The following is a 25,304-nucleotide window of genomic DNA, read 5'->3' as shown; positions in this document are numbered from 1 at the left end:
CTATACTTTCTTAATGCTACATGCTTATTAGCTATTTAACGCAGTCCCTAACAAATCTTTCAGGGATGATTCACAATTAATGTTTTGTATTATTTCTCCCTAAACCTAAAAGTATGTATCAGTTACTTTCTTTTGGCATATTTTCAAGATTAAACCTTGGGAGGGAGGAATGAAGTTTACTGCCTCAGAAACTCCGTACAGGATCACCAAGTTAGAACTGACTTTAGGGCATTATGCTTAATCTCTGTAACACATGCCTACAATTGTATTTCCCTTCTGTCAAGTGTGTTTGTCTCGGCCTATCCTGTGAGCTCTGAGCACAGCAATCTCTCAAATACTGAATCTTGGTATCCCCAAAATATCAAACTGCCAGGTCTATAATAGCTTTCTGACATGAAGATATGCTAAAATGCAAGTCATTTTTCTATACAAAAAATACATTTTCTAAAAAAAATTTACCAAAACTAGAGGGAATAAAAGTGCTAAGATGTACAAGGCTCAAAGATTTAGGAGGACAACAGTTTTATTTCAATCAAATCACAACTTTCTTTTCCAACTGCTGCAAAGTGCATCTACAATTTCCCATTACAGATCCACTTTAAAAAGGTGTCCTGTGAACATTACAACAAACCTCTTCTCAAACAGAGGAATACTCCCAAATTCTTCCTCAAAAATATAACTCCATTCCAGTAAATGGTAATACAGGAAATTACAGTAAACCAGACACTTAAAAGGACAGCCAAGAAGTCTTCCAACAGTTTATTAGAAAGAATGTAGATATTAAAAAAAAAATCCCCACTATCATGAACACAAATTGAGGTTTTCAGCCCTGGTACAAGCTGAATTAAAAACAAAATAAAAAATCCAATAGTGTATTAAGATTTTTTCACTTATTTGCCATACTTAACAGTGAAAATACAAATTTGGTCTAAATGTACAGGCTCTCAAGCAACAATGTACAGCCTTCCTTCGTCCTCCATGCTAAGAGATGTAAAAGCTTAAGGGTCAAATAATACCAAATGTATAGGCTTCAAAAACCATCTAGATTATGGCGTTCACTAGGTTTAGCTAAGATACATTTGGAACACTGACAAGCGATCACTTACATACAATGTGAAGTAAATCTCTTGAAAAACAAAACTTTAGTGGAACAATCCTGAAGGTACAACAGAGGAACAGCAGGTTACCAGTTTATGGTGCCAGCCAATTTATTTCAGCCATTTTGACTCAGGTACTAAAATCTAAATTTTAGTTATCTTTCTCTAAGCTGAGAGCTTCCTCTCATATGTCAGTATCTATGTTATGAAGTAAAGGAGACTCAGGTGAAATGTTTTATTTATTACAACTGCTGAATCATTTGCCTAAGACCTCAACAGCTTCACGAAGTCTGGGAAATGTTCATGCATAAGGTTATTGCCTTAGCTGACTTAAAACTGCCCCCATACAATGGTACTTATCAACCCTTAGTGAAGCCTTTAAAAAACAAACAGTTTGGAAAATGGGTTAAGGAAGGCAAATACAGAATCTGCCTTTAGAGCTATCAATCAGGAATTATTTCAATTATGAAATCTTGTAGAAGTTATTTTTCTTTCTCAAAACCTCGGTGACATTTCTTACTCCAGATCTGGCATTTCTGAAAGAATGAAAATAATAAGTATTAAATGTATTCTTTGATGTGAACCACTGCTGCATAAACATATTTTTAACAAACGCACTTACTTTCGTCATCACTGTCTTGTGAGTCCTGCAAGAGGGGATAAAAAAAAGTTACCAAAGTGACTAAACATTCCTGTCAATTGAAAAGTTTACTTTAAAGTTGAAACACTGTACTTTTGATTACCATAGCAAAGGCATATGGTTAAACCAAGTGTGAAGTAATTTATTCACTGGATTTAAGAGCATGGTTTACTTAGGGCGAAAAAATGTAGAGTTGGGGATTTATCTTCCTGTACAAGCTGGTACATGTTTTTGTGAAAATTTAGTCCATCCCTTGAATTTTGAAAGAAACTGTGTCCCTCAAGTCTACCTTCAGTGGGAGGGGAATAAAAAAAGGCTCAGTTGATAACCAGTGGCATGCACATTCACTGTTAAATTAGTTCAAGTAAGCACTTCCCAAAGTGTACTGAACAACTTTCCGGTTGTTGGTAACACAGAATTTAGAGGGGAAAATTTCATGAAAGAGATCTACTATTATTTCTTCTCATATCTGTTTTACATATTATAGTCTCTAATTTAGTCTTCCTATAAAACCAATATAATTTTCTAATCTAAAATGACAAAATCAAATTAACTGCTAAATTAGCTCTTAGCTGGTTGGGTATATGTTATCTTTATACAATGATTCTTTGGAAATCTAGTCCTCTGAAAGTAGGTATACTCATACCTCAGAAAACGGCAAATTTTAAACTCCACCTTTTCTTTTAAGGAAAAACAGTAATGGAGCACGGGGGAAATTAATCTTGAATCTGTAAACCAACTTATAAATACACTGTTTCTTACTATTAAAGTAAACAGAAAAGAATTAATAGACTTACATCATCTGCTCCATCTACTTCTGGTAAATCTACATCCTCATCACCACCCATGTTGTTCATCATCTATTTAAAGTGTAAAAATTAGTTTGAAAATGTTAAATTAAGCCCTACTTTTAGGCTGCATGTTGAGAATACACCTTAAGTTTAGCATAGATTTTCACCAATTAAAAAATAAATCTAAGCATCTTCCGTTTTGGATAAAGGTAGCTTATACATGAAATCATAAATTTACTATTAACACTAAGTTATCATTTAAGGAAGTAAAGACCTACAAAAACCCATTCATCATGATGTAGACATTAAAATATTGAATTGAGAATAGTGGTTATCTCTAACCACTAAGGGAAATAGGATTTTTAAGTGAAAGTTTGTATCTCAAGCCAGACAGCAAGTTTTATGGTTTTAAATATATTGACCATAAATGATTAAAATTAGAAATTAGACTAATTCGTTTTTTTAAAAAGGTCTGAATATGGAACTAAAGACAAAACAAAAAACAGCAATAAATGAAAGTGGTGAAGTCTTGACAATTAACTTAAAAAATGTCAAAAGAAGAAAAGTAAAAGAGGGAAGCATACCTACTGCCTCACCTCTTACCAACATTTAGTACTTAAATAGCATAAAATCTTTCTACTTTGTGCATTAACCATGTATGTAGCTATAGTAACAAACACCATGGTACAAGAGTTAATATTTGCCTGTGACAGTTAAAGTTGGGTGTCACCATAACTTTCGGTGATATGCCAGTTTATGCACAATGCAATTTGGCAGTCATCCTCCACTCTCTTATAACATAATTTTTGTACAACAACCTGGTCTTCAGAACCTAACTTATGTACATGAGGAATGAATGTATACAGCTACAATAATCTAAACAACCTGGTCCTGATATAACAACCTATCCCTCACATCATACGAAAGATAAATTCAAAATACATTGAGGATCTAAATACACAAATAAAACGTTTGTAGCAGTCAGGCTTAGCTTTTCAACAATGGATTATCTAAGATGAAGGGGCCGCCACAGGTTCATGGAAAAATGAAAACTAAAAAATAAAAATCACAAGCTTTATTGTTTATATTAAGTGTGAAGATTAAGCTACTTTTATAGATGATGACAATAGCCATTTAGTTCAGGCCTAGACAGATTTGAAGTATGCAGTGTTTTATCAATATTTTAAAAATAATTTTATTGCCAGCTGATACAACTCTATCACAATCCACACATTCATCAATTGTGTCAAACACAATTGTACATTTGTTGCCATCATCATTCTCAAAATATTTTCTTCTGCTTGAGCCCTTGGTATCAGCTCATTTCATCCCTTGTGCCCCTCCCCCCGTGTTCTATTAACTGAAGAAAAATGAGTTGTCCAACCCAGTCAGGGACAGAGTATGACTAGGCTCATGATTTCACTTGAGAAATAGGACCAGACCTGTTATTGGTCCATTCACAATCAGAAGACACAGAGAGACCAAGTACCCTACATCTGATAAAACCCTCTAGACACAGTTCATTGAGCAACAACTTATTGTTGCCTCAGGCGCTTTTCTTTCCTTGCTAAATAAACTTTGCGCTTTCTGCTTAAAAAAAGAGTTGTCCTTTAAGGATTTTTAAAGTTTATGCAACAAAGGTATCAGAAAATGCCAAATTGGGGTCTTAAAGTGGATGTCAAATTCCTTCCCATCTAAATCCTTGAATTGCTTGAGATGAGAGGTATGAGCAGCATTTTCATTGTGGTGAAGGACTATGGTGGTTTTCTGGAGAGTGGGATGTTTCTATTAACGTTTTGGCTCATTTCCTCAAAACACTCATAATAAAGTTATTGTTGTTTCTAGGCCCTCCAGTTAAGCCAACAAACTAAAGGCCTTGAGCATCTCCAATAAAACTTGCCATGATTAGTCTGCTTTTGTTGACTGGAGTACTTCTGGGGAGCCCTGAATAGCAGAGCGGGTTATGCTAAAAGTAAGGTCAGTTAGAAACCACTACTCCCTTCTTGAAAGGAAAAAGATGGAGTCTTCACTCCCATAAAGATCTAGTCTTGGAAACCCTGTGTTGCAATTGTGTGTGTCTTTAGGATTGCACTGGTAAAGCCACATTTCATCTCAGGATTCTCGATCTAACTTGTTTCACATGTTCAAAGCCTTACTCTTGCCGGCAGCTATGCTGGGTGCAATAAGTTTGATACCCATAGAGCAGAAAGTTTGATGAACTAAGTTTTTAGTCAAAATTGTGTAAGTTGACCCACCTGAAATGTCTAGTATTTGCTATTGTTAATCAATGGTCCTATTCAGTTTAGACCAGGAATGAATTTTGTTGAGCATTGCTAACTATCTTCACTAGTTTTTATTTCTTCTTAGAATGGTTACCCATTTGTAAACTTTTGGCATTATCCCCATAACTTTTGGCAGAGCATTTGTGATTTCAAAATCATCCACCCATACTCCACCATAAACCTGACATTTTTTTCTTCCATTTTAGCAGATTCATGTTGCTCTGAGGCACTTTACAAACTGATGTCTTACCCTTTTGAAAATGCTTCAAATGAATCCTGTTCAGATATGTTATAACAGGTATGTATGAGTTCATTTAGATGTAAACATGTTTTGAAATTCAGGTTTAGTTTTTTTCCTAACAGGCTTTCCCCACAAACTTTTTGAAGAACCTTGTACAAATGTGAAACAACAAAGTTGTTACAAAAAAAAAAAGAAAATACAGCTACCAACTGGTACAGAATCACCAGAAACTACAACAAACTAGTACCTAAAACTTTGGACAATAAAGACAACTAATCAGAGAAAACGGACCAGGGGGAACAAGGGAGAGGGGGAGTGATAGAAAGGGAGTGAGGAGCAAACAATCTCAGGGACAAGGGAAACAACCAGGAAGGTGTAGAATACCTGGCGGGGTTTGATCAAGTGCAATGTAGCTTAGAGGAATTACTGAGAGCTGAATGAAGGTGGGACATGATAGTGGGACAGGAGGAAAGTAAAAAAAAAAAAAAAAAAAAGGCATGCATTATATTTATACATTATCAAGGTAGCAGACAGACATTGGGTCTCTACTCAAGTCCTCCCTCAATGCAAGAACACTTTGTTCTAATAACCTAGCATTCTTTGATGCTCACCTTCCTGACATGATGGTGCAGTGTAGCACCGATGAAACATTGAACATTCCTCTAGGTCTTTAATGCTCCCCTCTCCATCATGACCCCAGTTCTACCTTACAAATCTGGCTAGACTGGAGCATGTACACTGGTACAGATAAACCCCCCCTCAAAAACAATAATGGGAGCAGCAATGCCATGAGGGGAAGCGGAAGTGAGGGGAGAAGGAAGAACTGATTGGAATGATCAACATATAAACCCCACCCGGAGAGGTTGAACAGAAACATGGGTAAAGGGAGACAGAGGTTGGTATAAGATATGAAAGTAATAATTTAAGAGTTGTTAAGATAGCCAAATAAAATGATTATTTTTAATAATAAAGACACCAAATAACAAAATGTGCTAAAAATGGGGTTGGGAGGTACACAGCGGTGGGAAATGAGGAGTTAATACCAAGGGCTCAAGAAGGAAAAGAAAAAAATGTTTTGAAAACAATGATGGCAACATATGTACAAATGTGCTTGACACAATGGATATATGTATGGATTGTGGTAACAGTTGTATGAACACCCAATGATTAAAGACGAATATTTCAAAGAGGACCTTCCAATGACCACACATATGGAAAGATGAACAACCATCCTCAGTCACCAGAACAATAATGTAAATCAAAACTAAAATGAGACACCATTACATGCTCACTAGAAGGACCAAGATCAAAACAAAATAGAAAAAAATTTGTGAGTGAGGATTTGGAGAAACTGGAATGCTTATCAATTACTGGTGGGAGTGCAAAAATGGTATAGCCTTTTTGGAGCTCAGGTAGTGAATCTTAAAAGACACACCAATGTTCATTACAACACTATTCATAATAACCAAAATGTGAAGCCTAAATGCCTACCAATAGATGAATGGATAAACAAGCCATGGTGCATACAAACAATGTAATACTACTCAGCCAGTAAAAGGAATGAAGTCTTGGTACATACTAATCATCAATAGAGCTTGATTATGTTGAGTAAAATAAATGAATTAATGAGACAAAGATTATACGATCTCACTCGTGTAAAACGAACAAAAAGCAAATAAAGAGACCAAAATTTAGTACTGGTTATTAGGAATGGGAAAAAAATGGGAAGGAAAAAAGGCGCATGTGTTATAACAATGATTAGGGATGCAAAGCCAACTATTGTCACTGATATCAATAAATTGTAACCTTGTATAAAAAGCAGAGATACAAGGCAGCTTTAAAAAATTATTGGAAAAACAGAACTGACAGATAATGGAATTCTCCAATATTGAAAAGCCTCCTTGTATATTTAACATACCCTGAGGCACCCCCCCCCAAAAAAAAAGCAGCTACAGAAGCTATATAAGTACACTATCAAACACCCCAAATGATTTGGTTCCTTGGTTTGGAGATTTAGCATTGTGGTTTCATGGGTCATTCCCATAATTTAGCCTAATAACCTGGTTAGTGCTTTTTTCCTACTCTCTAGTTTGCTGTGTAGTTTCTGGGGTCTTAAAAGATTACAGGCTTATCCAGGCTTGGTTAACAATTGGCATAACTATACACAAGAACAACAGAGGAAGGAGAGTCACGAATAGGATGGTATGATTTATGTGGCTAATTACTTCCACAAATAATTTCCTACTTTGTCACGAGACCATAAGCTGAGTGTCTGGTATTACTAGTAAACATTCTGATTAAAGATAACAGAAGAATCCTGATCAAATGAATTTTTAAATTATCATGGGCTCTAGATTTTCTGAAGCCACAAAGTGGATAAAACTCTCGTCATCTTTAAATGAAAAATATTCCTTGAAGTCATCTGGAAACAGAACAATAGTTTCATTTATATAGTTTAAAAAAGTCTGGCTTGAGCATTATGCTCTTTTAAGAACTGTAAGGGATGAAATTGACTCAACTTGAAAAATGAGAAATCTTAAAGAGAGTTTATGTGAAATGAGGGTGGAATAACTCAGAAAAAAGGGGAAAAATTGTACAACTCAAAAGAATGTAATTAATGGCACTGAACTTTTGAAATTGTTGCATAATTTGCAACAAAACAAAATTTAGAAAATGCAAAGGCACAAAACCCATTTTTCAAAGCAGCAAACATTGTGGAAAATCCTCACATAAACTCATAAAAAATTGGGACTAAAGTAGTTGGAATACACATTAAGTACTAATTTCCCACCTTTAGTTGTTTCTAATCATAAAGCAAAAAGTATGCTATCTAGAGAAATAGAGACGACCCAAGATTAAACGAATCAGGAGAACTCACCTTAAAAGTTTCACAGAACTGTACACAGTTTTACAAACAAAAGTCATTGCTATGTATGTTTTTAAAAATACCATTAAATAAATAAATAAAATACCAACGAAATTATTTTAAAGTGTCTTCTGGGGCGTTTTGGTTCATGTAATATGAGTAATCTGGTGAAGAGTTTCTTTAAGCCCAAGAGCTTTGTTGAATATGCCGCTACATTTCTTTGATGAAAAATGTGCTTAAGTCTGTCAAATACCACGAGATACTGAGGATACAATGGTAGTAGAGTTAAAGAGAATCTAGAGCTCTTGGGAAGTTGAAAAAACAAAACAAAAACGAAACAACAAATTGTTGACAGAAAGAGTTAATGTTGTACAGAATAAAGGGAGTCAATGAAGTAGACTGTTCAGTGCTGATTTGCAGAGGTAGCTAAGTGGTCACATATTAACCACTGAGGGTAAGGACTGTAATACCAAACCAAAACATACAAACTCATTGCCACTGAGTTGATTCCAATTCAGGGACCTTAATAGACAGTAAAACTGACCCTGTGGGTTTCCTGAGGCTTTAACTCTTGAAGGGAGTCAAGCATTTATTAAGCCCTACTCTACCTAGAGAACCCCTCTCTGGGGAGCTGTTGTAATATGCATTTAGGAGACTGGATTATTTTTTTCTTATGTTTTCAAACTGAAAATATAACTGGCATAATTGTGTGTCTCATAACACTGTATATGATTCTGTGTTTAAAAGTTTATATTAACTTTACAGGGCCCCAAATTGCAATCCAACTGGCCCAAAAAAGTAATGTTACTGGGAGGGTGGAGGAAGGTGGGGTGGAAAGGGAGAACCGATTATGAGGATCTACATATAACCTCCTCCCTGGGGTACGGACAACAGAAAAGTGGGTGAAGGGAGACATTGACAAAATAGTAATTTATAAATTATCTAGGATGGAGAGCAAATGTTTGAGAATGAGGGCAATGAATGTACAAATGTGCTTTACATAATCGATGTATGTTTGGATTGTGATAAGAGTTGTATGAACCCCCAATAAAATGTTTTTTAAAAAAGTAATGTTATAAAATGGAAATAAAAAATGGCTGTATGGGCATTTTGCATCTATCTAAAAAAACAAAAAACGGAGCATTGTTCAGATTCTTCTTTGGTACCACTACAAAATGGCCCTGTAATACTCCTATTTCGAAAAGGCCAATAGGTGCTTAAAATTAAATGAACTGTATTATTTATTGGGGGTAAAGAATTCATTTCAAAGAACTTACCTCAGAGAAACGGTCAAAATTAGACATGTCTTCATCTGAATCATCTTCCCAGTCTTTCCAATTATTGAAGTCCACACTAAGCCAATTAAGCTATTGACCAATACAAACAATACCTTATGATTTGGTTAATTTGAACATACTGTCATATACATTTAGACAAATCATTTTCAAACAATGTTCATATTCATTATTCGGGCATGAAATTGACACACACACAAAATAGAAACACCAGAGTAAAATAAAATGTCCTAAAGATGAATACAGTTTCATGAACTATCTCCCACAATTGTTATACATCTATACTTGATCTTAGCCCAAAGGCCAAGATGCAATATTATCTAGCTATATATATTGGATTACAATGCAGTATGTTCCTTTTTACTCTGAGTCACTGCCAAAGTTTATCAGCCATATACAAGGATTATTTCTACAAATTAAAAATGATAAAAATTGATACACATTTATGTAGCTCATTAATAAAAGGCATTTTCAATAAAATTCAATTAACCAATCTGCCCCTTTAAATACTAACCAATTTAAAGATCTATGAAAACTAGTCTGGGCTATATAATTTTTTTCTGAGGCACCAAGATATGCTTCCAAATAACTTCTAAGTAATTTATTCAACCTTCTAGTCAAGGTCTCTTGAAAGGGCTGTATCAAGTAGTCACTTTGGTGGTTGGATTAGAACAACACAGGCACTGTAGTACTTACTGTAACTACACAACAAAATAACAACATTCCGTACACCAAACAAATGCACCTTTTATTACTTAAAGATTTTGAATTTTCTAATACTAGAAACCTACCTTTGCTCTTTCTTTTGTTAACCTTGGCCATGACTGCCCGGATTCCCCTTTTCGTAAACAACATAAGATTGATCTGTCCGTTCTTTTATGCTTGGAATCCTAAAAACAAAAGGAAGATCACACCATTTCTCTTCACTAAACAGTTTTGCATACACTTTCTTCGAGTAAGTCAAAATAAGTTTGGGAACGTATGTTCTAAACATCCATAAACTAAGCCTTCAAAAGCATTTCCTTTTTTCCCCTTCTAAAAAGATAACCAAACCTGCCAAAGATGAATATAAATAATAAACCCTAAAGAATTAACTAATTTGGCACAACTAAGATAGAGGGAAAAGGATCACAAAATGCAAATACATCCCTAGTTTTCTTCTAAATTGTTAAAGAGCTACTTTTTACTATTAAAGAGTGTTCAAGGTTTGTAATTTCCTCAGTTTAAATCAGGATTAACGCACCAGGCTACTTACATTTGGATCAATACAGTGAAAAAGATCAATTTCGTTTAAATGTTTAAAATTATCACTTCCTCCAAGACAGCTGTTATAAAAAAAGGAGAAAAAGTAAGTCTCTTCAAATGTGAACATTAATAATAACTTCAGTGAAAAACACAAGCAAGACAAAGTAATTAAGGTGTCCGAAATAAGCTTGATATAAAATAGTAATTTACCTGAATGTAAGTTTGGACTTCTCAAAATTTACATTAACATCTTTACTATCTTCAACACAAAATTCAATAAAGACATAGTCCCTGCGATCGTACCACTTTGCAGAAGCAGGCTGCCTACAATGAGATAGATAAGAGAAAATAAGCTGGAAGGTTAATTAGTTATTAACGGAATATTAACACAATCTACAATGGTTTGCATATATGTAGTACTACATTTTCCTGCTTCATAATTTTGCTTTAAAAATAAAGTTCTCATCTACAACTTATTTCTATTTGAAACAACATCTTACTTTTTGATTTTGACTCAGTTACCCTGTGTGGCACAGCAGAACAGCTCCCGTAGGATTTTCTAGGTAGATCAAATCCACCAGCCACCCAGACTTGTGGGAGAAAAGACCTGGCAGTATCTGCTCCCAGTAAGAGTACAGACTAGAAAACCTGATGAGACAGGTCAATAGGCGGAACTCAACATCATCATCTTTATGGGAGCAAATTGCCAGGTCTTTTCTCTCACAGACCTGCATGAGTTTGATCTAGCAGCTGACTGCTTAAATGCTTTGCAATGAGGGCGACTATAGAAGGATGACCCTTGTGTAACACAAGCCGGTCACCAGAGGATAAAGCACCAGAGTTCTTTACAAGTTGGCAATTGAAGAATTAAGATATGTCCCCTTCCTCCCCTTTATGAGCTTTTATTCACATACAAAAAAAACAGTACCAGGTCATGAGGAATACTTCTTTACAGAAGTTATTTGATATAGATGAAAATGAGGAATTTTTCTTCTTTCAACTTTTAGCAGACTGATCTGACAGTGATCATCAGTGGATGAAGACTTTCACAATGTACTACTACTAAAACTGGGACAAACATACATCTACATCTGATTTTCATGCAGTAGTCCACAGTACTATCCCAGTGATCTATTCTCATTTTAAGTTTAATCTAAACCTAAGCAAACCATCAAAGTCTGTAGAAAATACCAGGAAAAGGAAAAAGCTAATAAAGAAGTAACAAATCTAGGAAAGGAGGAAAAAAACAAGTAGTCTAATGAACTGGTGGGTCACAAGTGTGTCTCCATGTCCCAGAACTAGATGGTGTCCAGTGACTACTACCAACTACTTTGAAAGGGATTACATTAGAAGGTCCGGGCTAGAATGGGAGAAAAATGTGATCGTGGCATTAAAGAGACAAATCATGCTTACTAATGGACAGTTCTCCCGAGACAATGGCTCACAGGCACCCTTTATTATGGTCTAGAACTGAATTCACCCGTGGCTCCATTTCAGCCAAACAAAGAAGTTCTTTAAGGAGAACAAAAATACTGGTGAAGTGTACACACATCAGTGCCATAAGCATTTACCCAAGGACAAAATTCACAATTCACAAGAAAACCTCTGAACAAGAGGAAAACCTAAGAGCAATTTAGCCAACAAGTACAATATATGAATGTGGTTCTGCATCTTAACACATTAAAGACTGGATTTTTTTTAACCAACTTACCCAAGTGGCCAGTTATTTTTTCGGCTGTTAGGTTTTAAACATCTCACATTATGAAACAATATTTTGCAATGTATGCAGGACATTACTTCTATGAACTATAATTGCCATGAAATTATAAACTTGTAAAACTAATCAACATAATCCATATTACTTTGAAAAATTAGGGCTAAGAATTTTTTCATGTCTTTTTGTGTAACGGGAAACCACTTGAGCGATTTAGGTGATGTTTTACATTTCACTGAGGTTTGATCATAAGTGCAAAACAATTCAAACAAATAGTAACTATTTGATTGAACCAAAATGCACTAAAATGCTAAACAAACAAAAAGAACCTGAAGACAATCGAGTTTGATACATTCACTACTGATGTAAACACCTAAACAAATAAGTTAAAATATATGCAAACAGATGGCATCTGAAGACAGCTTGTAGAAATCACGAGTTATCTATCTCGTGATCCATCTGCAATGTGTTAATCCAAATAGATATTAAAGATACTCCTAAAACAACTGTGGTGATCTGGACACAGCACGCACACAAAGGAAAACTTCTAAGCTTTGGAACATACTTTAACTTTAAAAAGTCTATAAAAAAAAGATTCCTTCAAGATGAAAACTGAAGGCTATATATAAAAGATTTGAAGGGGAAAAGGGACAAATATGTCAAAAGCTTGATAGATGGTAAAGCTGAATGATGGGTATATGTAGGAATATAGTACCCTACTGACTTCTATGGATGAAAATAATCCAATTACTCTTGTTTGGTGACATTGTTATTTTGCGATGGTAAACTCTCTTTGAAGCAACCCAGACGAATAAGAATTATTATAGAAGGCAGCGAGTTGTTTATAAAAAGGCAATCCCCCCAAAAAAACCTTCCATTTATAAGGCATAGGAAAATGGAAACAATTATACCGTAGTTATTAAATTAACATTTATTTCAAAATTTCAAAAACTATTGCTTTTAAATGCTAAACATCTACTTGCGCCACTGCTGTATTTATACTGTGAATGTTTCCTATTTTGGGTATGCAAGAATTCATTATAGTATTAATCTTTTGTTTAGGGTTAGAAACAAACATTTTAAAATAACAAAACCATAAAGTTATAAATTAACCTGGTTAGAGAGGACCTTTCTTATGCTTTAAAAAAGGCTACCTGTGTACACACACACAACAGTTTCTTGGTGGTAGTACAAATGGTTAAGCACACACACAACTACTATAGCTCAAAGTTTGGCAGTTCAAACCTACAGATACCTCAGAAATTCCCAAGTCTAAAAACCTATGTGATATTCTATTCTGTACGCACAGGGCCATGAGTCAGCATGGTCGACAGCAACTAACATATAATAAACTAAATGCTACAAAGATAGCTCTTTAGTTTCTATTCAGATTAAGGATGTGATCAGGCAAAATCCATTCTTTCTTCAAATCCATAGCCAACAATCTAAGATTCATCATTTTCCAGACAATAAATCAAATTTAAATGGTAAAAGTCAGGGGTCAGTCCAAACACTAAGAATGATTCTATAAACTTTAAAGGGTAAAAAAAGGGGGGGATGTGAGACAGATTGTGGCCCAAATATTTACTAGCTGACCCTAAACCAAACGATTGTTTTACTGACCCTGATCTAAACCACTAAAATTAGCATTCTAAAGGGCAATGGGAAACATGATTTTTTGAATCAGTAAAAGACACATATTTTAAAAACCCCATTGTATCTCATTTACGAGGTTACATTTCCTTTCTCCAAGCTAATCCATGAAGAGGTGCCAATTAGCTCCCAAACCAATTATGCTGGATTTATCTCTAGTTTTAATGGCAACATTGACAAAGCCTATAACTATACAACTCTAATAATTCTCCTTCACTATTACCTATACTGTACGCGTTGGACTGCTAACTTCAAGGCCAGTAGTTTGAAACTACCAGTCCCTCCACAGCAGACTTTCTACTCCCGTAAGAGTTAGTCTTGGTTTCAGTCCTATTTTGTAGAACATTCTAAGAACCACTCACTTTAAATAAGGGATAATCAGCACAGCTAGATTGCAGAGGAGGGGCTTAAGGGAAATTTCCAGTTATTGCAATTATAACCTTATAATATACATTACATTGAGGTCATATTGAATTAGAAAAGACAAACACCAAGTTTTTTGTTTAAAGGGGAAAGCACTAACAGAAATAAATCCAAAGAATATTGGGCAGAATACAATTTTACAGCGTAACTTCTCCCTAACATCCAAAACCTTGGCCAAAGCCCAACATCTTTACTTTCTTTTTCTGCCAAATTTCCAATCTCCAGAAATTTTCTATAGATCATCATTCTGACCATCAAACACTAAGTGTGAAAAATCTCGGGTTTGTAAATCAGACTTCGGCAAAACAAAATGAACATTCATAAGATGTCTATAAATCTTAGTTAATAATTCATATTTGGGGAGAGTGGAGGGATTGTGTACATAGACACCTTTCATTTTCTATAAAACCATATAGAGTTCTACATTATTCTGGCAAAATTTCTAGCAATCTAATCTTTAATCCCTTTGCCTCATAGCAGTCTTGAGGGTTTTTTCATCTTTAAAAATAAATAAAATCTTACCCCACATTTAAGTATAATAAACCATTGTTAAATACTCAATTTTTATTGTAAACTAGGGAAATAAATAAGTATTTGCCACTTAAGCATTTTATCTCCCTTCTGACCCATTTTAAAGTTGTATCAGTTAAAAAAATACCGTGAAGGGGAAATACATGTGGATTCCCCTGACTACGGACTAGGGCTGTGAACAGTCTATCATGGAGAACAGAGAATGCTTTAGAAAGTAGATTGCTGGCACATCTAATTAGTTAAAATTTAGCGACTGTCATGTGATCTCCTTAAATTTGTTCTAATTTTTAATATTTACTTCTTTCAGTGGTTCCTGGAGGTATGGCAGGGAACTTGAGGGGGTAAGTAGGAGGCTAAAAAGATGAGGACAAAATTGAAAATTATGGGACTGTCTGTGGTGATGATTGTACAACTCTTCTTGATGTGACTGAACAATGGAATTGTACAATGTGAATTATTGTCAACAAAACCTTTGGAAAAAATCTATTGTTAAAAACCCCATTGAGCACAATTTTACTGACACACATCGTCGTCAAGAGCCAGTCAATTCAACATGAACTGGTTAATTAACTAGAAACAAATAAACAAAAAAAGTTTAACTGGTTTAATTTTAACTGAGATGCTCCTTTAGATTAAGAGGGGAAGAGGTAGACTCAGTTAAAGGGGGTATAATTAGAGTCCAGATCGGTAACCAAAGCATAACCAATAAATTAAACATGCCCAAAATAAAGGACTCAAGACAAATCAAATGTATTCTGAAGGCGTATACAGGTTTCTGAAAGTTGAGCATTTAATGAAACCTCTTGTAAGCAGAAATGACAAGTGTAGCAAGAGTTATCATTAATTTATATGGGGAGGAGGGCATGAATTGCTAGACCCATAAAATAACTCATTAAATTTGTCTTTACTTTTTTATTTTGTAAAAGCGGGAATCTTCTTTAGCTTCTTCCATTTAGCTTAAGTCTTTCATAAGACCAAAGTGGTGTAAGGTCAACTGTCCAAAAGCAGAATATTGACTTGGTAATCCTTTTTCACAAGATGTAGCAAATGCTCAAAACAAATACAAATTCAAAGACTGATTTACAGATGACATTATGTCATTCTCAATCCCTGACCACCAATTTAACTCAGGACAGGCAAATCTAACTTGGGTAAACCTCCTTTAGATTTTAGTAATATATTCTCTAATAGCACACAGCCTCACACAATTTGTTAGAATAAAAACTTGAATTAAAAATGTGTTGGAAAATGGCTTACCAAAAAGAATGTAAACAATTTGTGACCTGGGCAGTTGTCCTTTGGGCTCCTGAGGGAGGCTTGGTAACTGAGAGTGGACTCCACGCAGGACAGCGCACACAGAACAGCCTGCTGCCAGTGGTGGTGTGTGCCACAAAGCCACCTCCAGATGAGTGGGGGAACATTCATTCACTCTTTCATTTTCTAAATGGTATTTGGAATTGTTGCTGTGTACTAAGAACATGACCTAAATAAAATCCCAGTTTTTTTTAAAGTGCTGGAAACCTCAGCTTATAACACGAGTATATACGGTAATCCTTTCGAGTTTCATCATGTACCACGATAATGATCATGTCTGAATTAACTCTGAAAACAACTTTTAATTGTTGCTACGGAGTAGTAGAGGGACTCTTGCTCAGGGCGACCCTGTTGCACAGTGAAGTGCTCCATGGTTCTTAAGGCTGTGGTTTGTCTTCTGAGGCATGCCCTCTAGGTAGGTTTGAATGCTAGCCTTTCCACTAGTAATCGAGCATTTAACCATACTCCTAGAGCTTAGAAGTCTTTTAGGTTTAGAAGTAACGTTTCTACAAAGAAAAGCTACCATATATACGCGGGTATAAACTGAGTTTCTCAGCACAGTAAAAAAAATTAAATCATTTTATTGGGGGCTTGTACAACTCATCACAATCCGTACATACATCCACTGTGTCCAGCACATTTGTACATTAGTTTCCCTCATCACTCTCAAAACATTTGCTTTCTACTTGAGCCCTTGGTATCTCAGCACATTGTTAATGCCGTTTTTGTGGTAAAATTAGGTGCCTTGGTTGATATTCAGGTCGGCTTATACTCAAGTATATACAGTACTTAAAAACTAAATTAGAATGTAGAATCATATTGGTAAAGTTATCTTCATGTCAGAAGACATTATCTTTTGGTTGTGTCATGCTTGCAAATATTCTGTGGTTTAAAAATATCTCAAATACAAACAATTAAAATAAAAATGTAAAACTGACAAGAGAGTTGTAGCATACTATCGTAGTTAACCCGTACTCCTGTAGAAATATGAAGTAATTTCAAAAAGCTCAAGGAAACTTTCTGGTGAGTTTCCTCTGCCCATAGATGAGGGATGGGAATAGCCTTGCTATCACACAGAGAATTTTAAAGTTGATTCTGGCAAATAAAGTTAGGTTAAAGTATAATACCTTATCAGTTGATTGCCCTTTTGACCATTTCAAAGTTGTTTCATTTTTTAGTATTTTGTGATTTCTTTTTGATGGAGATTTTTCTGATTTGCTAGTCATTATTGTTGGTTTTGTTTCCTGTGTTTTGCATGACTGACTACAGAAAATCCAGGATAGGTTGATCTAAAGAAAATAAATGGATTAATTGCCTAGGGGCATGGCAGGTATGGATGGGAGGGAGTAGAGTGCTAACGAGTAAGAGAAAATGTTCTGAAATTGATTGTGGTGAGATTGTACAAATCTTTTCCCCCCACACAAATATTATCATCGAACGATTAAATTGCATGGTATGTAAGGTATACGTCAATAAAACTTCTTTAAAAAAAAAAAGGGGGAGGAGAAAAAAAAGAGCTGATACCAAGGTCTCAAGTAGAAAGCAAATGTTTTGAGAATGAGGGCAACAAATGTACAAATGTGGTTGACACAATGTACGTATGTATGAATTGTATTAAGAGTTGTACGAGCCCCCAATAAAATGATAAAAGGTTAGCAAATCTTCTATATCCCAGAGTACCTTTAACAGATATGGCAGAATATGAAACTCCTCAAAACCAAGAGGAAAACACACAGCAGCAGCAAAAAGGAAACTGTTAAAGGTGAGATTTACTAATTTTTGTCATTAAAAAAAATCATTTTATTTGGGGCTCGTACAACTCTTACCACAATCCATACATCCATCCAGTGTCAAGTACATTTGTTGCCCTCATCATTCTCAAAATATTTGCTCTCCACTTAAGCCCTTGGTATAAACTCATTTTCCTCCCACTTCATGAACCCTTGATAATTTATAAATTCTTATTTTGTCATGTCTTACACTATCCGACATCCCCCTTCACCACTTTTCTGTTGTCCGTCCCCCAGGGAGGAGGTTATATGTAGATCCTTATAACTGGGTTCCCCGAAATTTGCTAATTTTGAAAAATAAAGTTTGTCAATTAGTCTACCACTGCCATTAAGAGAATCAACAAATTGATAAATCTACTGTTCAAATTAAGGAGCCAGGAGCATGCTGTGAAAAAAGAAGGCATAGCCCAGGTTCAGACTGAGTGGTTTTTCTTTTTCCTCAAGGTGTAACAGTTTTACTTGTTAGATGAATTTGTGAGTTAAGTGGGGGCAGGTGGCTTTCATTTGTAAATAGTTTATCAGAAAGTCCTGTCTCCAAGTGTAAGAAACCAAACTCTCTCACACAAGAGATGTTTCTTATTATTTTCAGACTTGCTGTATACCAGTTATACTGTAATAGAAAAATTCCTGACAATGTGATCTGAATAAACATGCTGTCCTCTAGTTCCTCCATCATAATGTGCCAACATGAATCAAGACATTGTAGATGAACTTTGCAGGAGAGAATTTTGAACGAAGATGCTATGCAAACTGTTAGTTCAAGGTAATTCAGTTTCAACATTAGATTCCATGTCCTTCTTCATTACATTTCTTTTTTACAAAGCTGATTTTTGGTGGTTGCCCCAATAAAAACACAAATACCTACAAAAATCAATGGGAAACAGGAAATGAGATGGAAGAATCTAATCTGACTTCATGGTTTTAAAGTAATACGGTGGTCAAAAGACATGCATATCCTGTAGTAAGTAGTTGTAAAAGAAAAAATCAGAAAGAAAAAAATCTTTCCACGTATGGGTATTTTTTTTTCAAACAGCTATTGTTAAGGACAATGGCTATGTGGTAAAATTTGCACCTTCCATGCAGGAGGCTGGATGTGATTTCAAACCAGTGTACTTCATTGGCATCCACCACCCACAATTTATCAGTGGAGATATGCATGTTGCTATAATGCTCAGGTTTCTGAGGAACTTCCATACTAAGATGGACTAAAAAGAAAGGTCTGATAACATACTTCCAAAAAATTAGTCAATGAAAACGAATGTACAACTGATCTGGTTGTGCAAAAGCTGAGAGCCAAGGTTATACTGATAGCAGCTTATATGGACTAATCTGTGTCCCTTCAAAAACATGTATATCCAGACGCTAGGGTGAGAGGGTAAAAAAAACCACAAGTACTATCTAGCTAGAAGGCAGACATATCAATTTGGGCAATGGGAAAGGGAATATACAATACACAAGAGATCAGCACAAAAAGGCAAAGACACACATACTTGGAGAAGGGCAAGTTAAAGGCAACAAAAAACTTGCTGCCATTGAGTCAATGATGACTCATAACTCCATGAGGGGTTTTCAGAGACTACAAGTGTTCACTGGAAGAGAAAACCCTTATTTTTCTGTGGAGCCGATGGTGGTTTAGAACTACTCACATGTAGACCACAGTCCAAAGCATAATTACTACACCAAGGATCCTAAAGGCAACAGGTAAGTAATATTACATACACAAACTGGTAATAACAGCAGCAACAATCTGAGTGAATAGACAAAATGCTAACAGGTAGGAAAAGGTGAAAAATATATTCATAAAAAAATGAGCTTTAGAGAATGTTTCCATAGATTTTTGGCATACTTGAGGGACTCAATTCGTGTTTTGTTGAGTCTCAAAAACAGAAAGGCCTGAAGGTTTCCCAATTAATTTCTCATAGGACAGTCAAACTAAGACTCAAGAATCAAAACCCACTACCACTAAGTCAAATCCAATTCAGTGACCCTATATATGATTTCCAGGACTACAAATCTGTATAGGAAAAAGAAAAAAATCTTTATTGGCGCAGAAAGCCTCATCTTTCTCCTTCCTATCTTGAGGACAGAAGCGCACCGCTTATCTAAGATGATTAAGGGAACCTACCTATAGCCATTGACTGGTACATTTTAATTTTAGTTAAATGTATGCAAGAACTGAACCCAGGTTGCAATACATTTTTCATTTACCATTATATATCCATGAATGAAGAGGGTACACATAGGCCAAAGTTATGAAGACAGCCATTGAGTAAATCAGCTTGTGGAAATTAGTCACTGAGCCTGGAACCAGAGACTCAGAAGACATCAAAGGTCACCAAAGACACCCTACTTTGTGACTAAGTGAACAGTCTTAAAATCCTGTGAACGGTCATTTAAAGTGCTACTACTGACCTCTCCTATCTGGAGCAAAGAAGAGTGAAGAAAATTAAGGACTCATAGAAACATCAATCCAAAGATCTAATGACCCAAGAACCCCAGCCTCCACAAACCAGAGATGAGTAGAGCCAGATGGTTCTTGGTTACCACCTACAGTGGAAAGTCCTGGATACAGTGGGGGGAGGGGAAAAATGTTAACCAAAACTTAAATCTTAAAAACAAAAACCCACCAGCTTCCTGTGTGGATAGATCAACAGAATCCCTGAGACTATATCCTTACCCTACAAGCCTGGAACTGAACTCGTCCGTCCGTGTAGTTCAACTTTCAGCCAGAGGCCTTTAAGGTGAATAAAAACAGGGACATAAATGAACTCTGTAGATCAACCAATCATCCAGATGAGGTCAGAAGAGTAGTATTTACCCAGGGAGAAAACTAAGGCAGCAAGAAGGAGATGAGGAAAAATTGGGAAGTGCTATTACATTGTGTGTATTGCCACTAATGTCAAAGGAGGTGAAAAGTGGAGAAGCAAACGTTTTATAAATTCTCACCCAGTCAATAGCACATGGGGGGGGATATCAATTTTCTAAAACAGTTTGAAGATCCTTCATATCTTGAGATAATTTCTAAAAAGACAATAAAGTTGTGATAAAGCCATCCACTTAAAAGATACTGTCATGGTGACACTTGATTAGTAAATCAAAATTTGGTACTGCAAGAGTAGGGTACAGCTCTAACAGCACGAGTTTTAGAACTAATGGACAGAAGTTAGAAGAGTTTTAAGATGTCTAAGAATAGTAGTCTAAGCAACAGTTCCACTCTATTTGGAATGAATTACAGTCTAGTCAACATATAACCACTATGTTACCAGGGCTCCTAGAGCAGCACTAGTTTATCAAGAAGCAGCTAACACCATCAAGTTATTTGGGCAAATTATTAAGTTGTTTGGACCAACTACCAAACAAATTAAACTGCTTAGAAGCATACAGAAGAAAGTAACAAGACATCAAGGGCAACACAAATAAACTTCCATTCCGTTTGTAAAAGAGGTGCAAACAGTTCTTAAATATTACCATCCCCCAAGAACTTTCCTAAAAAAAACAAAACACAACTCTATGACTTTGTAGTACCATTTTTGCACATTTTTCCTTATCAAATATTTTCTCTTCATACAAGTTCAAGGAAAGCCAACATTTATTGCCTCCATTACAGACAAATTTTAGGGCCCTAGCACTCCATTTTTGTAATGGTAGGACACAACATAAGCAGTGTTTAAGATATAATAAAACTGAACTCCAAGACGACATAATTTTTTGATTGGGGCAGGCACATACTTTTTGCCAGAAACTCCAATTTTTAATTCTATTAACACCAGCTCCTTAGTAGACTACTAAGCACGGTGTGAACTGTTTAAGTGGTAGATATTAAATATAAAAAAAAGGTAGTAATGTTTACCTGTGATTTATATCAATTTACTACATAGTATAAGATGTCTACAAAGATCCTTACGTACCTGTGGCACAAAGTATCTACAAAAGCACATTTTACTCGACTCTGGAATGTGACTGGGAGGGCGAGGGGGAAGTAATTTGCTCAAGGTAAGGTTAAAATTGGTATCTTCCTGGAAAATTGAACTGTTCAAAGGTGTACTGAGTAAGTAGATATCAATTTTTAATCATTGCAAATCCACACAGCAAATCAAAAAGCTTGGTATTTCTATAAGCAAGTTAACATTCAACACAATTTTCAATTTAAGAACTCACATGCTATATTTAAAACAAACAAACAAAAAGATGTTACATTTCTAAGGACAAGGTAGAGTCTAAGCCACCCACTCAAGAGCCTAAAATGATAGACCTTTTCAAAAGGATTACAACTGAGGAAATATATTTTCCAAGAGAATTTTAACTTAGCCATGTAATAACTAGATTGCAGTGATTTACCTTGTCTAATTTTCACTGCCTTCTAGTTAAAGTCTAACTGAATATAAAAACAAGGAAGGAAAAAAAAACCTGTTGCCAAGTTACAGTGGTTAAGAAAGCAAAACTGAACAAAGGCCACCATCACTCTTTCCTAACCTATCAAAAAGCTATTTGAAAGAGAAATTAATTGCATTCCACATGGTCATCACAATTTGTTTTAGGAGCTAAAGACTAATCAGTACTATAAGGTAGATTTTAATGTCACAGCCAGTCACTATGTTTCTGGACAACTTACCCACACTTTGGCAAGGTGAAGTTTGGGCAGGCATTTTATGCTGGAGGGCAGGGCTAAAATCTCAAGGTAGAATAGAAACTGAAAATCTCAAGGTAGAATAGAAACTGAGCACCTTTGGAAGTCACTTGATAAAACTTTTGTAATGTAAAACTTAAAAGAATTTTAACTAGGAAATCACCAGGCTTTAATTAGGCTTCCAACTAAAGAAAAGCACAGCCCCAGATACTCAGCACTCAATATAAACTTTTGAAGATCATTTAACTTTTAAACATTAATTTCTTATAGACAACAGGCACCAAATTAAATCCGTAGGAGTAAATGACCCTATTAAAGGTCTCTTCCTACACAACTCATGTGTTTTTTTAATTACAAATTCACTAGTTCAGTAAGACCCCCAGAAAAAAATTAAAAGATGGCAAAGTATTTTAAAGATGATTTATCTGGTTTCTCCAAAACCTTCACTTGATGGGAGGAGCCTTGTAAAGACTGCTTAATCCAATGGGTTATTTTATTATTGATTACTACACTTTCACCTGAGTTTTTAATCTATGTACATAGCCCAAATGCTTATCTATTTTAATGCTATAATACCATTAAAAATGCCATCTTCATGAAAAGCAATGCATTTGGCTACATTAAAAATTGGTGTTACCAAATAGGGAGTAACAGGAAGAATGCAGCATAAAACAGGAAAGCCTAAATTTTGGGCCATTTAATACATGTTGCACTGCACCCAACTAGGCTGGACAAGAGATGTACATTAATTTAGCAGCAAGCTTACTCTACCTCCCAGGAATAACACACTTGGAATAAAAATTTCAAGTGGAAAAGCAAAACTTGTTTTATACGTTTAAATTTCCTATTGGATACCAACATCTGTGTGTGAAAGTCTCCATAACTGTAACATTCTCCCTTACAATAAGTAATATGTCTTTTGAGGGAGGGGGAAGCGGGGAGGGAGGGGAAAAAAAAAAAGAGGACGTGATGCAAAGGGCTTAAGTGGAGAGCAAATGCTTTGAGAATGATTGGGGCAGGGAATGTGCAGATGTGCTTTATACAATTGATGTATGTATATGTATGGATTGTGATAAGTTGTATGAGCCCCTAATAAAATGTAAAAAGAAAAGTAATGTCTTCTTCTTGAAGCTTGTCAGTCCTATCAACTGGCTGCAGTGTATGCCGTATTTATCCATTTATATTTCTGGCCCAATATATTCATCTAATATTAAAATATTTCTGTTACAGTAAAACCTTAAAATTTAACTTTACCAAAGATCATATGTAAAAATATGCTTGATACAATTGATGTATGGATTGTTATGGGTTGTAAAGGCTCCCAATAAAATCTTTTAATTTTATTTTGTGCTCAATATATGAATTTCAGTGTTTGTGGGTGTATAGGGAGGCCAAAATTGTGTCTTTTTAAAAAATTCGGATTGAAAAAAGGTTTCCTTACCATTGTTTGTTCTCCACACCTCACTTTTAGGGGGCAGTTAGCACCCCCAGACACTACAAAACCTGTAGTTCTTAGGTCTGAAAAAGTTAACACTTTTCTTGGCTATGCATGATGTTGGTGCCAGTGCCCCAAAGGCTCGTTTCATTAAAAAAATCAAGTCTTTTCTTGATAAGGAAACGAAGGTAGACAAAGACTCCGAAGTCACCTCCACGTACAGACCCAAGATTCAAATAAGGAGGCAACTATGCACTTGTCCACGCCTTACATAAACTGTGATTGGACTATATACCGCATCTGCAGTTTCATGTGGAACACAAAATGTCCACATGTGTCTTTCGGATCGACACGTGCCAAACTACCTGCTCAATGGTAACTCCTCCTCGCTGCCGGGGGCCCGGCCGGGTTTGGGCAGCCTTCATGCCCTTCGAGACTGGATTTAAGGGGAAACTTGGGAGGGGGCTCATATTCAAGAGATCAAGGCACACGAGGGGGAAGGAAGCTGTGACGTCGGTGTGGCCTCGCTCTAGTTGCCTAGCAGTGACCTGTCGCTCATGGCGGAGGGCCGCGTGCTGCGCTGGGAGAAGGCACCCTCGGTCTCCGCGGAGCACCCACCACAGGTGTACTTGGCCCCAGGCCTGGGCCCGGCGTCGCGGGGCGGGAAAACCGGCCTGCTCAACAAGCCGGGTGGCGGCCCGCGCCTCCGCATGGCCAAAAGCTCACAGACACGGGCCTAACGCTAAGTTACGGGGAGCCCCCGGGTAATCCGGGCCGGCCAACGGGGTAACGTGGTCTCTCCAGCACCGAGAAGCTGAGGGACGGCAGAGGTGCGGAAAGAGGCCATCTGGAGGGAAAATGCCCTCCAGCCGCCAACGGTAACCGGAACCAGGGAGTGGAGTTCCCACCCTCAGGCTGGAGCGACTGGGGCCCGCGGCCGCGGAGGAAGCGAAGGCGGCCCAAGGTGGGTGGCCAGAGGGCCGAGGGCGGCTTCCCGCAGCCCCCAGCGCGGCCTCGGCCTCCCCGGGAGCCGACCTTCCTTCGGCGGTGTCGCACTCACATTGTGAACGGGGCAGGGGGACGGGCGAGCGGGTGGGCGGGCCTCTCCGGCGGCAGCGGCTGGGGAATGGGCTCCTCTCCGGTGGCGAATCCGGGGTTTTCTCCCCGGTCGCGGCCTCCTCTCGCTTTCCTCAGGCGGCGGCGGCGGCGGCGGGCTCGGCCTGGATGCCCAGAATGCACCGCGCGGAGAGAGCGGCTCCTCCGGTCGGAGAGAGGAGGAAAGTGTAGGAAAGGGGCGCGCGGACAGAGAATGAGCGAGCGTGCGTGCGTGCGTGCGAGCGAGCGAGCGTGCGTGCGTGCG

The 25,304-nt window shown here is 36.8% G+C and overlaps 1 protein-coding gene across 2 annotated transcripts; it reads right to left on the bottom strand.

The window, feature by feature from the left end:
* Positions 1–743: 743 nt before the first annotated feature.
* On the bottom strand, positions 744–25,304 carry PTGES3 (prostaglandin E synthase 3). 2 transcript variants are annotated; one of them, XM_075551451.1, is made up of 8 exons: positions 25,005–25,291; positions 10,668–10,781; positions 10,468–10,537; positions 10,004–10,102; positions 9,195–9,284; positions 2,535–2,597; positions 1,720–1,744; positions 744–1,633 (listed from the first exon to the last, which is right to left on the bottom strand). In XM_075551451.1, coding segments are annotated over exons 1-8 (483 nt in total). In that variant the 5' UTR covers positions 25,007–25,291; the 3' UTR covers positions 744–1,613. The 2 variants fall into 2 exon arrangements, with proteins under 2 accessions (XP_075407566.1, XP_075407567.1); XM_075551452.1 differs by lacking the exon at positions 2,535–2,597 and having other exon boundaries at positions 25,005–25,304.

This window comes from Tenrec ecaudatus, chromosome 6, assembly GCF_050624435.1.
Source record: "Tenrec ecaudatus isolate mTenEca1 chromosome 6, mTenEca1.hap1, whole genome shotgun sequence".
NCBI lineage: Eukaryota > Metazoa > Chordata > Mammalia > Afrosoricida > Tenrecidae > Tenrec > Tenrec ecaudatus.
Note: the sequence above shows the minus strand (reverse complement) of the source record. Positions and strands in the feature narration are given on the sequence as shown.

What these genes read in the sequence shown, in the direction of transcription:
- PTGES3 (XM_075551451.1), bottom strand. An exon ending in ATTTTGACCGTTTCTCTGAG is followed by an intron (nt 2,598 to 9,194) that starts GTAAGTTCTTTG and finishes CACTTTAAATAG; the next exon opens with ATGATGAACAACATGGGTGG. An exon ending in AAGTAGATGGAGCAGATGAT is followed by an intron (nt 1,745 to 2,534) that starts GTAAGTCTATTA and finishes CCCCTCTTGCAG; the next exon opens with GACTCACAAGACAGTGATGA.